The 16817-nt window shown below is 37.4% G+C and overlaps 1 protein-coding gene across 11 annotated transcripts in view; it reads right to left on the bottom strand.

The window, feature by feature from the left end:
- Positions 1–16817, bottom strand: part of ABA3 (molybdenum cofactor sulfurase (LOS5) (ABA3)) — a 69888-nt gene that overhangs the window by 20311 nt on the left and 32760 nt on the right. For 10 of the 11 annotated variants that reach the window (XR_002241350.3, XM_020382691.3, XM_083062831.1 and 7 more), the window contains 2 exons: positions 3462–3613; positions 771–1003 (listed from right to left, as the gene is read on the bottom strand). Coding sequence is in view for 10 of the 11 variants with exons in the window: in XM_020382691.3 (XP_020238280.2) it covers positions 771–1003; positions 3462–3613 (385 nt within the window). In the remaining variant the exon portion in view is untranslated. Of the gene's footprint in view, positions 1–770; positions 1004–2354; positions 2473–2562; positions 2684–3461; positions 3614–16817 lie in introns of those variants that run through there. The other variant, XM_020382695.3, reaches the window with a different exon arrangement.

Consider the following 16817-nt stretch of genomic DNA (forward strand, 5'->3'; position numbering starts at 1 on the left):
CAGTTCGGCGTTCGGTCCAAGCTCCAAGTAGTCGAGTCTCCTCATCCTACTTGAGCTTGCGGGGGGATATTGGAGTATAGTTTTACTCCTTAATTATATGTACACATTTATTACTGTTAATATAGACCAATATAAATTGGCTCTATATAAACCTGTCTAGTATGTTTTTCTTAGTCAGTTAATGAAAAAATATTTTGCCTATTGACAATTTTCTCTCATCTTCTCAATTCTGCTCTCTCTCTCTCTCTTTCTCTCTCAACTCTATTAGAGAGAGAGAGAGAGAGAAAGCTCGTAGAAGAAGCCAATATATTTCTGAACTGAGTCTACAATAATTGCTAACAAGTATTTATAGTAAAGATTATATAGTTCAGTTGCAACTGAACCCTAACAGAATCATAACAGAAAAGGGTAATGATACAATACATCTAAGTCTATGATAAGAACCTGAGCCTATGCTACTTAAAACAGAAAAAGTGGAATATACAATATAGACCAAGTATTGTGACAAAATTGAAAGGAAAATTTATTTTTTTATAAGGAGTTTCAAATGTCTTTCTATTTTGTTTCTTACATTAAAATCTCCTTTGTATTATTATGAATTTAAAATAATCAAATTAATAAGCAACAATGAAACTGATTAAGCATCATGAAATAGTTTTTTAAATTTCATTAAACAGTAATCAAAATCTTCTTTTGCATTCTATAATGAAATTGAAGTAAAAAAGCCAAGGACTGGTATATTATATAAGAAAATGGGTACAAGAGCATACCTGAGCTTAATCTTCTGTTTAGGTCAGAAACACTTTCCTCAGATACAAGTAGGAACTGTGCTTCATTGGAAAAATTAAGTTTGTTCTTCGCATCTCTACATGTGACTGGGCCTTTGATCTTATTTAGCATAAAATCCTGATTGAAACTAGAATACCGTAACAGTGAGCAAGTTTTGCCGATGGCTTCACTAAACCATTCATTGGTCTCATTGTCATAACTAGATACCTTGTACCTAAGAAACATAAAAAAAAAAAAAGAAAAAAAAAACACAATCCCAAGCATAAGAGACCAAAACAAAACTGACTCTGAAACAATTTACAAACTTCTTAATTTTTACAATAGAAAATCTGTAGCAAGTAGAACAACACAGTATTAAGCTTTATGTGATACTCTCAGATTCAACTAGTCAACACCAGTGTATGTTCCAAACTAATGAAATCACCCTTAATGAAATGATACTTAGGAATATAATAACAATATTATAAATTAGTAATGCAAAACTAAACATTTGGCCCATTCATAGCATGGGTACCATCATATAAATATTTATGGTTTATTTTATATATTGAATTTTATTTTAATGGCATGTTAGTTAATAAAATGAAGATATGAATCAAAAAAAGATAATAAAATGAAGATAATATCTCAAGTATTTACTTTTGATACAATATATACTTTTTAATTCGTACATATTATTTTTGTTATGATTGTGTGCCTAAATAACTGTAGGAATTAGTAGTTAAAAGCCCATTGGAATTTGTAGCAATTAATTTTCAGATTCATGTCATAGCTATTCTTGTACCTAAAATACATGCATGTTATCATCATTAACGGCTAGTAAATACTAAGTAATTCACTTAAGCTACTCAGAAAAACTGCTCTCATATCTGAACAGGCTCCATCCCATGATCCCATCTGTGTTCTGTCTCTGATCCAGCTAAACCTTCTAATCCCTAAGGCCATGGACTGTAACAGTCACGATCTCAATCCAAATGTCCCTTCTCATGTTATGGAGCAGCCACTGCTACTGTTTGCATAAAAATATTTCAAGGGTCACTTTGAGCCTAGTCCCCAAAACCCAGTCACCAAAAAACCGTCCATGCCCTGCACATTTCCAGATCATGAAAGCCATGTATCCTCCCGAGGATCAAAATATCATGCCGCTTGTCCAGAACTGGTTGCTGGCTCTTCCCTATCTTGTGCATCGGATCTGATTCTTGATCCAATGCTGTTTGTAGCTACTACATGAAACAAAAAAAAGAAAAAAGAAAAAAGAAGAGGGTATTTGACTCAATCAAAGAATAGTTCTTCATCTGGTGGTCCATATTTACTTACTTCTGGAACTCCAACAATTAACTTAGAAAATGTCAAATGGAAAGAATTGTTTTGCTTGGTTGGCAACTGTTAAGCATTGGTTTCTAGGTCACAGATACTATGAACACCTGCAAAAGCCTATGGATGACATTCCAAAAGCAAATCGCAATGAATGGGAAAGACTGGATCATCAACTTGGTGCCTTATTGCGGCAATATGATTAGCTAAGTATCTTGATGAGTTTTAGAGCCTTCAAAATTCAAATCCTGTCATACATTTTGGAAGAAAGCTCAAAGTGTTTTTCCAACGACATTCAAAGGCTGTATGAGTTGGCTACACTCAAACAATCTGATCAGGACATGACTTCTTATGTCTCAAGAGCCCAATCTGCAGTTGAAGAGTTAAAATTGATTTTTAGAAGCTACCCTTGAAGGTAGAGGCAAAGCTTGATAACTTATACATGGTGCTGGTTCTTACATTCAATCATATTCGTAATCAAGTCTTGACCACCAACCAAGAGATTCCTTCAATTGATTCAAGTTCCTCTGCCAAAACCTGGTAGTAATAACCGATCCTATTGAGACTTATGCCAAGATATCTGATTGTGGAGGAAACAGAGGATGAAGTAAGAGAAGTGGTCATCCTCAATGCACATATTGTAAAAGAATGGGTCACACCCATGAACTTGTTATTCTCTTCATGGATTCCCCCAAAAAGTATATAAATGTCACCAAAACTGAAATAGAATTCTCCAAAGCAGACTAATGTCTACTCTTTCATATGTATGTCCCTAATGTCTACTAGGGAGAAGTTGTCCTAACTGCCACATATCCCATAAACAAGTTACCCACTAGTGTCTTACAGGGTATTAGTCCAATTGAACACATGTTGTCATTTTTCTCTTCTCTCCTACTATTAAGTCTCCCATGTCCTGTGTTTGGGTGTGTTGCATTTGTTCATTAACATAGTCCTCATCTTGATGACCTTAAAGTTAAATACGGGGGTCCTATGAAGTAGTTTTGAGATAACAATTCGATTATCAGCATTGCTCATAAACCAGTTCAGCATGATAGAACAAAACACATAGAGATTAGAAGTTGGATGGTTGCCTTATAATTATAGCTCATATACCTATAGGAGTTCAAATAGCTGATGTCTTCACAAAAGGACTTCCTAGAGCTAAATTCAAATACCTATTTTTTTTTACTATTCTTATTTCCTTATTTAAGCATAGTATTTACTCTACAAATACGGGGATTAGAGAATGTATAATACATACAATTAATATACAGTTTCTTTTTTACAACTATATCTTTGCAAGAGTCAACTTTAATTAATACATATAGAATATTGACAATGTACATAACATCATATACCTCTGGCCATATAGTTCAATCTCCTCTTTAACATCTACATAAACATCTAACTCAAGCCTGATTTGCAATCTTTCTTTACAACGTGGAGACTCTACAAACAACATTCCCTGGCTGAGGTCAATAAAGGTGCCTATAAAGCCCATTTCAGGAACCTACAAAATTAAGATCAAACAAATCAAAACTTTATACTCGAGCATCATTTCTGAAAAGTGAAAAATCAATTAATGTGTAACACAATTTAGAGTGAAAGACAAAGAATTTGCAGGAATCTCAATAAAGACTTGCGAACGTAGGAACACTAGGAATGTTAGCTTACTACTTGAATCCACAAAGAGTATAAATTGTAAGAGCATGGGACACCAAGCAAAATAGATGAATGAATGTATAAAAAATCTAAATTTAAAGTGTATATCTTTGCCATGGTTAGCAATTTGCTTTAGGCTAGGAATAGGTAGAGCCTTTTCCCATCCTAAACTATTTATTACCAACAAGAACAATCAACACTCAAAGCAACCAAAGATAAATTGATTCAATATTAATTATAGCAAATGTTTAACAGCATAGTTTAGAGAAAAATAGTTTTAGCATCATTTTGGTATCAGTTATGAATGTCGACCTCACGGAGCCTTAGAAGTTGCTCCTACCCATGTTTCTTGTGATAGAGCTCTTGCTCCAACATCTCCTACCACTATGGTCCCATCAGATTCTTCTGCTAACCTTCCTATTGTTCTTCGTAAAGGAAGCACTTTCAGATCCAGGTTGAAGGCAAGCTATGATTAATGAGATGGCAGCTCTAGAATCTAACTAGGCATGGTCTCTTGTCCCTCTCCTCCGGGGAAATCTACATTTGGTTGTCGTTTGGTGTTTACAATTAAGGTGGGTCTTAATGGTCAGGTTGATCGCTTGAAAGCTCGCCTAGCAGCAAAAGGCTACACCCAAATCTTTGGGCTCAATTATAGACACACATTCTCTCCAATTGCAAAAATGGCATCTATTTGCCTCTTCCTATACATAGAAGCCATGCACAATTGGCCTCTCTATCAGCTGCATATCAAAAATGCCTTTCTCCATGGGGAGTTGCTTGAGGAAGTTTATATGTAGCAACCACCTAGGTTTTTTGCTCAAGAAAAGTCTCATGGTTTGGTTTGTAGGCTACTTAAAGACTTATATGGGCTCAAGCAAAGTCCTAGAGCATGGTTTGAGAAATTAAGCACAATTCTTCAGAAGTTTGGGATGATACATAGTGAAGTTTATCATTCATTTTTTTATAAACATTCTTCTACTATCAATGTGTTTAGCTTATTGTTTATGTAGATGACATTGTCATTACTGAAGATGATCATAGTGGTATTCAACATCTCAAGCAGCATTTGTTCCAACATTTTCAAACCAAAGACTTCGGTCGACTAAAATATTTTCTTGCAATTGAAGTAGCCCAATCAAAGGCACTTGTTGCCATTTCCCAAATGAAGTATGTACTTAACATTATGGAGGAAACTAGGATGCGAGATTGCAATCCCATTGATACACGTATGGATCCAAATGCTAAACTTATACTAGATCAAGGGGATCCCCTTTCAAATCCCAATAGGTATCAAAGAGACAAAGATTGAAAGCTAAACTATCTTACTATGACTAGACCTGACATCTCTTTTGTTGTTAGTGTTGTTAGTCAATTCTTGAATTCTCCTTGTAATAGTCATTGGGATGTTGTAGTTCAAATTTTGAGATACATCAAAGGGCCATCCATTGTTTACACACATGTCAGGCGTGAAGGAGTTTATTGGGAAAAATCTAAGTCTCGCTTATCCTAGATCATTAAAAAAGGGTTTTTTACCGTTTATTCATGTACTAAGCCCAATAGTGTTGGACATGAAGGGATGTATTAGAAAAAACCCAAGTCTCACATCAACTAGGTATAAGGCAAATAAAGAGTTTATAAGTAGGAGCAAGGTTGTCAAAATTAAGAGTCTACACAAACTCGTGGAGCTCCCATAGACTTGATTCGTAGACTCGTAAGAGTCTACCTAATATTAAAAAATATTATAAAAAAAAACTAAATAATGACCACACAATATAATATCACTAATTCAGCATTCTAAGTCTGAAATAAGTCAAATAACAACAATAAAATGTCACAATACAAATCTTAACCATACATGAAAATGTGTGGACAAACAAATTGTTGGAAATTGTAAGGATGATGCCAGAAACTGCAAGGACGGTGCTAGGTGGACAGAACGAAGCCGGACGGTGTTATGGGAGCTCAAACAGAGGTAGATCGAAGAATGCCAAAGGGGGGAGTGTGGTTTTCGTATGCAAAAAGTGAGAGATCCAAGAAAATAGAGAGGAGACTAGAAACCCTCTCTGAAACGACGTCGTTTTGGGCATTTAGGGAGCAAAAAATTGACCTAAAGCTGACTCGCTCATAGACTCGTGATTTTGCCCGATTCCAGTCATCTTCTTGAGTCTACCAAAAAATGATTCCAAAAGCAAGTTAACTAGTTTTTCTTCCCTGGACTCGTACGATTCTACTAGTTAACTCGTGAGTTTGACAACCATGGGTAGGAGACAACCTTCACATTACAAGTCATTTTGTAAGGTTCAATTAAGCTTATAACCCACTATCTTAACAAAATATTTATTTCGTATTTTGTGAATACAATAATATAAGTGTATAAAATCAAAACAAAAAGGGAATATTTGTTTGTTAGCCTTTTTTACTTTTTGCATTCTGTTACATCTTCAGAATATTTCAGGGACACCTGTCCTTTATTTTCTCTCTTTGTTGTTGCTTTTATAGTTGCTACTTTTATAGCTGTATTACTTCTTTTATTTCCTCTCTCTGCTGTTGCTTTTACTGCTATAGTACCGAAGGGTTTCCTATATATATTTGAACCCGTGTATTCATTGATAGTGTGATGAAATGAAGTTCCTCTTTACATTTTTATCTCTTTCTACTTTTATCTAATATGGTATCAAGAGCCTTTGATCCTCTAGAACCCTAATTTTTCTTCTTCATCTTCTCTATGGCAACGTCAAATAATCTTTCTTCTTTTTCACAATTTTTCTCTAACTCCATAGCTGAAAAACTTGATGATTCAAACTATCTTCACTGGAGGCAACAGATTGAACCAGTCATCAAGTCCCACAAACTTTAACGGTTTGTGGTTAATCCTCAAATTCCACCTAGGTATTTGACAAATGCTAATCATGATTCAGATACAGTTAATCCAACATATGAAACCTGGGAAGTCCAGGACCAAATGCTCCACACATGGCTGCAATAGACGCTCTTGAAGACCATCCTTTCATGTGTCGTTGGCTCAGTTCATTCTTATCAGGTGTGGGACAAAGTTCATGAGTATTTTAACACTCAAACTAAAGCACGAGCACGTCAGCTCCGCACTGATTTGCGTTCTACCACTCTTGATGGTAAATCCATGCATGAATTTTTGACTCAAATAAAAAACATTGTTGATGAACTTGCTAGAGTTGGAAGTCCTGTGTCACTTGAAGAATATGTTGATGTTGTTCTTGAAGGTCTGCCACAAGAGTATGCACCTGTGGTCTCTGTTATTGAAAGTAAGTTCATCACCCCTCTTATTGCTGAAGTGGAAGCTCTTCTTCTTGCCCATGAGTCAAGAGCTAATAGGTTCCGTAAGCAACCTTTCTCTCCTTCCATTAATTACACTCGAGGTTATTCTCATGGGGGTGTTAGTAGTGGATCTTTTAGAGATGAGGTGGTGGTAACGGTGGACGTCGCGGTGGTAGAGGTTCTGGAAGAGATCGTGGTAGTCGATTTGCAAATTTTCAGTGTCAGATTTGCTTCAAGTATGGACACACTGCCAATATTTGCTTCTATAGAGCTGATGTCAATTATCAACCTGCAGACTCTCTTGTCTTGTATGATCCTACCACATTGCAACCTGTGCAGGTCACCTCTTCATCAAACATTAAAGCCTCCAATACTTGGGTGAACCCTAATCAGAAACAGCTCAGCCAAGATGCTCATGCCAATGCCACACCAAGTGCTATGATTGCTAATACCTCTTCTCAAGGAGCTACTAATTCTACATGGATCCCTGATTCTGGTGCTTCGTTCCATGTTACCAGTGAGCCTCAAAACATCCATCAGCTAGAGCATTTTGATGGTCCATACCAAATCTTCATAGGAAATGGTCAAGGTTTGCAAATCAATGGTTTTGGTTCTTCCTCCTTTTTATCTCCTATTAACTCCCAATTTAGTTTTCAGTTGAATAATCTTCTTCATGTTCCCTTTATCACCAAAAATCTGTTGAGCGTAAGTAAATTTGCTAAAGACAATTGTGTCTTCTTTGAGTTTCATGCTGATCATTGTTTTGTCAAATCTCAGGAAACCAATGAGGTTCTTCTTCAAGGTATTGTTGGTGCTGATGGGCTTTATTCTTTTCCAAATTTAAAGCTCCAAAGTCCCTCAATGTTGGTCTCTTCTTCAGCTGAAACGTCCTCCTAGTCTGTTGTCTCCCCTACTACTACTGCAATTTTAGATAATACCAATGTAAATAAAAATTCTGATGTATCTAGCTCTTCCACTATGTGGCATACTAGGCTAGGTCATCCTAACTCTCATGTTCTTAAGCTTGTTCTTATTCAATGTAACCTTCTTCCATCAAATACATATGTTACTGAATTTTGCTCATGTTGTTGTGTAGGAAAGTCTCATAGACTTCCTTCTTCTGCCTCTAAAATTGTACATTTTGCCCCCTTGGATTTAATTTTCACTGATTTGTGGGGACCATCACATATTAAATCCTTTTCTGGATATATTTACTATGTTTCCTTCATTGATGCTTTCTCTAAATACACCTAGATATATCCCTTAAAGTCAAAATGTGCAACTCTCTATTTTTCAACAATTTAAGGCTATGGCTGAACTTCAATTCAATACCAAAATTAAAAGTGTTCAATCTGATTGGGGAGTGGAATACAGAGCTTTTACTACATTTCTTGCCACAAATGGAATAGAACATAGATTGATTTGTCCCCACACACATCATCAAAATGGTGTGGTTGAAAGGAAACATAAGCATATTGTTGAAATTGGCCTTACTCTTCTTCATCATGCCTCCTTACCTCTGCAATTTTGGGATTTTGCTTTTACCACTGCAGTTTATCTTATCAATAGATTACCAACTGCAGCATTAAATTTTAATGTTCCTTTCACTATTTTATTCAATAAATCACCTGATTACAAATTCTTAAGAACATTTGGTTGTGCTTGTTTTCCCTTCTTAAGACCAAGACCATATGCCAGTCATAAACTTCATTTCAAATCCCAAGAGTGTGTTTTTCTGGGATACTCAAACTCTCACAAAGGTTATAAATGCATATCCTCTTCTAGCAGAATTTACATTTCAAAAGATGTTATTTTTAATGAACATAGGTTTCCTTATTTAGATCTGTTTCAGCCAAGTCCTACTCAAAATGTCTCTCCTTGTCAATACTTCACTCTCAATCCGGATTTGTCTCCTCCCTGCACTAATTCTCCTGTTTTCTCACAGCAGCCTCCTCTGTCTTCTCAAGACAGTGATCTAGGTGTCTCAAACAGTCCTACAGTGTCCTCTTCACATAATGTGTCTCCTTCATCTAATGAATCTTCCTCACATAATGTATCTTCTCCTGCCTCTTCCACTGACACAAATAATGTTCCTAGAACCATTAATAATCATCCCATGCAAACCCGTTCTAAATCTGGATTTCATAATCCTCGGCTACATCCATCCTTATTCTTGGCTCATAGTGAACCTAAAAATGTTAAGCAAGCTCTAGCTGATCCTAATTGGTTCTTTGCTATGCAGCAAGAATACACTGCCTTAATACACAATCATACTTGGGATTTAGTTCCCCTGCCATCTGACAGAAAAGCAGTGGAATGTAAATGGGTTTTCAGAGTCAAGGAAAATGCAGATGGCTCTATAGATAAGCTTAAAGCTCGGCTGGTTGCAAAAGGTTTTCATCAAGTCCATGGCTTTGATTTTCATGAGACATTTTCTCCTGTTATTAAACCCATAACTATTAGAATCATTGTCACTCTAGCTCTTACCTATAACTGGGAATTATTTCAGTTGGATGTGAATAATGCCTTTCTTAATGGCACTTTAGAAGAAACTATTTACATGGTTCAACCCCCTGGTTTTGAAGCTGAAAATAAAAATCTGGTCTGCAAGCTAAACAAGGCACTATATGGCTTGAAACAAGCCCCTAGACAGTGGTTTGACAAACTGAAATTGACTCTTACTCAATTTGGTTTTCAAGCTAGTAAATGTGATCCATCTCTGTTTTGGTACAAACATCAAGCTCATACCATCTTTATTCTGGTTTATGTGGATGACATCATTATTACTGGCAGCTCTTCTTCCCTTATTCAACAGATTACCAATCAACTGGACTCCATATTTTCTTTGAAGCAATTGGGAAGCTTGGAATACTTTCTAGGTATTGAAGTTAAATACTTGCCTGACAAATCTCTAGTTTTGACTCAGAGCAAGTATATTCGGGACCTTCTATTTAAAACCAATATGGCTGAAGCTCATTCTGTTCCTTCTCCTATGTTCTCTACCTGCAAATTGTCCAAGTCTGGGAATGACTTATTTCATGATCCAACCCTTTTTAGATCTGTTGTTGGTGCCTTATAGTTTGCTACACTCACAAGACCTGAAATCAGTTTTGCTGTTAACAAAGTTTGTCAATTCATGGCTAATCCTCTTGACTCTCACTGGGTGGCTGTCAAAAGAATCCTAAAGTATCTAAAGGGCACACTCTTTTATGGTCTTCATATGCAGCCTGCTGCAGTAGGTAGTCCCATCTCTCTTACTACTTTATGTGATGTTGATTAGGCCTCTGATATTGATGACAGGAGGTCCACCTCTGGATCTGCTATCTTTTTTGGACCCAATTTGATATCTTGGTGGTCCAGAAAACAGCGAGTTATTGCTCGGTAGAGCACAGAAGCTGAATATTGCAGTATAGCTCAAGCTTCTGCTGAGTTAACTTGGATTCAAGCTCTTCTACAAGAACTTAAGGTTCCCTTATCCACACCTACTTTGCTCTGTGACAATCAAAGTGCAGTGGCTATTGCACACAATCCTGTTTTTCATAGCAAAACAAAGTACATGGAGATTGATGTGTTCTTTGTTCGTGACAAAGTTCTATCCAAGCAGCTTTTAGTTTATCACGTACCAGCTTTGGATCAATGGGCTGATTTACTTACTAAGCCTTTGTCTGCTACCCGTTTTGAAGATCTTAGAGGCAAACTCAATGTGCAAAGTTTTTGTGACAAACCTCCACCTTGAGTTTAAGGGGGGCTATTAGTGTATAAAATCAAAACAAAAAGGGAATATTTGTTTGTTAGCCTTTTCTACTTTTTGCATTCTGTTACATTTTCAGAATATTCCAGGGACACCTGTCCTTTATTTTCTCTCTCTGCTTTTGCTTTTACAGCTGTATTACTTCTTTTATTTTCTCTCTCTGTTGTTGCTTTTACTGCTGTAGTACTGAAGGGTTTCCTATATATATTTGAACCCGTGTATTCATTGATAGTGTAATGAAATGAAGTTCCTCTTTACATTTTTATCTCTTTCTACTTTTATCTAATAAATAATGTATATGTTTGATCATGCAATTGAACCAAGACAATTTTGAAAACGGCTTATTGTTTTTTTTCTAATAGTCATATAGACAAACGTTGAGAGAGAGAATATTTCTGAAATGTATTCAATCTACTGAATAAAGAGTATACATGTAGTTTATATAGAGATCAGGAGTATAGCAACAAGTTGTTGGGTTATAACAGAAAATAGTAAATATGACTAACAACACTAACAAACCAAGTAATACAATAGAAAATAAAAAAATATATATATATAATGTCCTATACTACTGTTGTATATATAAGTAAAGAGTAAAAATATACTCCAATATTTTCTTAGGGGATGATGTTCTTATTTGGTTTTGTTATTCCATAATTTCTTTTTGTTCCATGCAATTGTGAGGTCAAAACACACAAGATTATTAAGGACCTCCTTTGCTCATGTGTATCAAAAACAAGAAGACATCAGATATGATCATCAGGGGTAGTTGGTAGGTTTGTTATCATCATCAAAGAGGAAGAAGATTTGGGTCTTGTTAATTTAGTGTCAAAGAACATTGTCTTGGCATTAATCATGTTGTAATTAGAGGAAAAATCTTCCTAATTAGAGAAAATATCTATAGAATCGTCTAGGATATTTTTCAGAATATTTTTCCTTATTTCCTTATTTTAGAAGATTAGATTGTTACAAATAAGTATAAGGAAAATGTAATATGTATGAATAATAATAATAAAATTATTCTCCTTTTCAAGTTGGTATCAGAGCTCCCGATCTTGGGAGCTCCGTTTTCACTGCAAAAAGTAGCCACCGCCGCTGTTGTCCGGCCACTGCGGCTGCCACCGTAGCCGTTGGGGTCGTTGATAGGGCAGAAAGGTGCGCCCAACTCCGGCAAACACAACGCCGGAATTCGCTCCGGGAAATACGCCGCCACGCGCCGCCACCGTCGCCGGCGCGTGTATCCCACGCGCCTAGCTCCGGCGAGACCCACTCGCCGCCGCCGCCGCAGAAAGAGTCGCCGGAGCCTCCTGAGTCCATTCCACAGGTTGGTGATGTCTCATTTGGCCCAGATTTGAGTAGATCTGAGTTTTGAGTTTTGCTCCTTTTTCCGGTGTATCCCACACGTCGTCGTTGTCTCGGATAGGGTCACCAGATTGCGTTCCAAAGGATGTCTGAGGTAAAAATTATTCCTTTGGGTCCTAATGATCTTCCAAATGTGGTAGGTGCCTATCGGTTGGATGGTCGGAATTTCCTACACTGGAGCCAGTATATTCGAAGGATTCTCAAGGGACGTTCAAGACTGGATCACATAGACGGTGGAGAGCCAGGACCAGACAACTCAAATTTTCCAATTTGGGACAATGAAGATTCACTAATTATGACTTGGATGTGGCATTCCATGATTCCTGAGATAAGTCGAAATTATATGTTTCATTCTTCTGCCAAAGAAATATGGGATGATTTACAGAGTACTTTTTCATTAAAAAAGGATTTTGCTGCATGTTATGACATTGAAAGTAGAATATTTAATACAAAACAGGGCTCTCTTTCCGTATCAGAATACCACGGAATCCTGAATGGACTTTGGATTGAATTAGATCAGTACCAAACAATAAAGATGTGTAAAACAGATGCTGCCGCACATGGTGAAGCCATGGAAAGAGGAAGAATCTTTAAATTTCTCCATGGCCTGAATCATGAGTACGACCCAATCAGGGTACAAATCTTAGGAAGAGAAAAATTACCATCCCTATCAGAAGTATTTTTTATGGTAAGAGGAGAAGAAACTCGAAGAGCTGTCATGCTTGATGGGGGGATCTCCAACACAAGCTCTGCCATGACAACTGGAAAGGGGGTCCACAAGGGAGCAAATGCCGGAGGAAAGTCGTTTGAAAAAGGTAATCGTGGAGCGGCCGACCCTAAAACTGGGATAGCGGGATGACGCGGAGCGGGATAACCGCTATTTAAATATTAATTTATATATATTAAATAATTAATAATATATATATATAAGCTAAAAAAACAAAAAAAATAACTCTAAATTCATGCTGCTGAAATAGAAATAGAATTTTCTGAAACTAAAAATAAATTTTCTGAATTAAATTTAATCAGAAATTAAAAATAAAATTTGCTAAATTAAAAATAAAATTTTCTGAATTAAATTTAATCAGAAATTAAAAATAAATTTTTCTGAATTAAATTTAATTAGAAATTAAAAATTAAATTTGCTGAATTAAATTTAATCAGAATTTAAAAATAAAATTTGTTGAATTAAATTTAATCAGAATTTAAAAATAAAATTTGTTCAATTAAATTAAATCAGAAATTAAAAAAAAATCAGTTGAAATAATTTAATAAATAATTAAAAAAAGAATATGTTGCATGTTGCATAAAAGGCATCCTCGAAGGAGAATAAAAGGAGAATAGAAGACAAACGCGCGTCGGAGCTTGCGGCCACGTCGGAGCTGCGTCGGACCTGGAGGCGCGTCGGAGTCCGAGGTGCGTCGGTGGTGGAGGTGCGTTGGAGCCGGAGTTCGTCGGAGCTGCACGTTGCACGCACGATAGCCAGAGAAGAAGAAAGGGAGAGACGAAAGGAGGGGTTTGGTTTGGATGAGTCTGAAATCGCGAGAGGGAAAGGGAGGATTAGGGCAAAAAAAATCCATTGAAAAGACCGACTTACCCTTAATGAAGGGTAAGTCTGAAATCGCGCCGCGATTCCGCGATTTGGGCCGCTCCGCTCCGCCTCCGACACAGCCGCTCCAGCCGCTACACAAATCCGCTCCGCTCCAGCAGCCAGATTGCGGGGTGAGGCCGCTCCGCTCCAGAGCGCCGCGATAGCGGCTGCTCCGGCCGCTATTGACTACTATGGTAACAACAAAGGGTCTACTCAACGATGAATCATACTACCTCAGAACAGGAAGCCACCAATCAACCCAGTACTTCAACACCACCTGAACTTGAAATGAAAGCTTATAAGGAGGAACTCGAGCGCTTGAAAGCAATGGTTGAATCAATGAGTAAGCCCTCTGGATCATGTACTCTATCCATGAAAGGTAAGATTTGTCTCAATACTGTTGGTCCTGTGTCTCAAGGTATTTGGATTCTTGATTCAGGAGCAACTGATCATATGACACCTTTTCGTGTGTTCTTCAACTCATATGTTAAAAGAAATAGAGAACAACTTATTACAGTTGCAAATGGTCATGGTGTACCTATATGCGGCTCTGGGAATATAATTTTGGAATCGCCTATTGTATTAAAGGATGTTTTACATGTTCCACAATTAGCCAATAGTCTTATCTCTGTGAAAAAACTCAAAGGATTTAAATTGTTCAATAACATTTTTCTCAAATTATTTTGTTTTTTAGGACCTTGCCACGGGGAAGACGATTTTAACTGCTAAGGAGCAAAGTGGGTTGTATCTGTTGGAGTCTGATGACCAAAGCAAAACAAAAATCATGAGTCAACAAGCTACATCTGAGACGTGGGCAAATTCCCAAATATGGCTACATCATAAAAGGCTTGGGCATCTTTCATTCAACCTTATCAAGTCCTTATTTCCTCATTTGTTTACCAAAGAGTCAGTTGAGTCTTTTAATTGTGATATTTGTCAATTGTCAAAGCACCATCGTGCATCTTATCCTATTAGTAATAAAAAGAGTGTTTCTCCATTTGATTTAATTCACTCTGATGTTTGGGGACCTGTTGTAGAATCTATTTTCGGAGCCAAATGGTTCGTTACCTTTATTGACGATTGTACCCGTGTCACGTGGACATACCTTATGAAAAATAAATCAGAAGTTTTCCAAATCTGTTAAATTTTTCCGTCTTGTCCAAAATCAATTTGGAAAAAATATCAAACGAATTAGGTCTGATAATGGTACTGAATATGTGAATCATGAATTTCTCAATTTTTTGTCTCATAATGGTATTGTTCATGAACTAACATGTGTAAACACCCCTCAACAAAACGGGGTTGCAGAAAGAAAGAATCGTCATCTTCTTGAAGTAACTAGAGCTCTTCTGTTTCAAATGTCTGTTCCAAAAAATTATTGGGGAGAAGCTGTGTTAACTGCCACATATCTCATCAATAGGTTACCCACCCGTATCTTAAATGGAATTAGTCCTATTGAGTCTTTATTGTCTTTTGTTCCTTCTTCCTCCCTAATATCGAGTCTACCTAGTCGAGTCTTTGGATGTACTGTTTTTGTTCACTCTCATCATCCTAATCGTAGTAAATTAGATCCCAAAGCTCTTAAATGTGTCTTTATTGGGTATCCTTCTAATAAAAAAGGGTACAAATGTTATCATCCTCAAAGTCGTCGTGTCTTTATCTCCATGGATGTCACCTTTCATGAAACACAATCCTTTTATGCTAGTCCACCACTTCAGGGGGAGAAAGCAAGGTTGTCAAACTCGAGAGTCTACACAAACTCGTGGAGCTCTCGTAGACTCGACTCGTAGACTCGACTCGTAGACTCGTAAGAGTCTACCTAATATTAAAAGATATTAAAAAACATGAACACACACAATATGATATCACTATTTCAATATTCTAAGTCTGAAATAAGTCAAATAACAACAATAAAATGTCATAATACAAATCTTAACCATACATAAACAACCAAAAAATCAATGGTATGTGAAGACTTTGAGCCACCACCGGTTTCAGACATCTTGCTCTGAAAATGGTATGTGAATTGTGAATAACACTAACAGACCAAAAAATCAAAAAATGTTAGAGTGACTCACAAAGACAAACGCGGTCGTATGCGGCCGAGATGCGGCGAAGGGAGAGAAAATAGACTCGCGTCCTTCCCAGCAAGAGGACGCGCGTTCGTATGCAGGGGCGTTTGATAGCGGCGGCGTTCGTATGCAGGGGGCGTTTGATAGCGGCGGTGTTCGTATGCAGGGGGCGTTTGATTGCGGCGGCGTTCGTATGCAGGGGCGTTTGATTGCGGCGGCGTTCGTAGCGGCGGAGATGAGCGTTCGTAGCGGCGGAGATCAGTGTTCGAACGTTGCGGAGGGAGAAAAACCAGATCAGAAACGTGAGAATGGTGGAGGCATGTCGCGCGAAGGGAAAAATGCTTTCTCACTTACTAACCCTAGGCAAAACGACGTCGTTTTGGGCCATTTAGGGGTGAAAAAAAAAACTAACCAGACTCGTGGACTCGGTCTCAGACTCGCGATTCTGACCGAGTCTACCCGAGTCTACCAAAAAACGAGTCTATGCGCGAGTTAACTCGTTTTGCTACCCTAGACTCGTAGACTCGTACGAGTTTACGAGTTGACTCGCGAGTTTGACAACCATGGGAGAAAGCACTTGAAGTGGAGGATCTCTCCTTCTTGTCATTATCATATTTGTCTTTGCAGGATGCCCAAGATCTAAGCAATGAAGTTACCATGGTCCACAATGAGGAAGAAGCGGAAGAAGAGGAAGACAAATTTTTTGGCAAAAAATATGAAAGAAGAAAATAACCCACTTCGGTTCTCGAGCAAGAAAAATTGTCTAATCCGGAGGTGAGGATCCCTGAAGATAACAGTGAGGAGGTAAGTATTACTGAGGACTTACCCATTGCATTGAGAAAGGAAAGAAGATCATGTGCTAAATATCCTATTTCTAAGTATGTTTGCACTAACAATCTCTCTGATAAGCACAGAAGCTTTATTGCTGCCATTGATGCCACAGAAATTCCTACCTCAATCTAGGAGGCCATGAAACTTGAAC

Source organism: Cajanus cajan, chromosome 8 (assembly GCF_000230855.2).
Source record: "Cajanus cajan strain Asha chromosome 8, NIPB_CcT2T_4, whole genome shotgun sequence".
In the NCBI taxonomy this organism is placed as follows: Eukaryota; Viridiplantae; Streptophyta; class Magnoliopsida; order Fabales; family Fabaceae; genus Cajanus; species Cajanus cajan.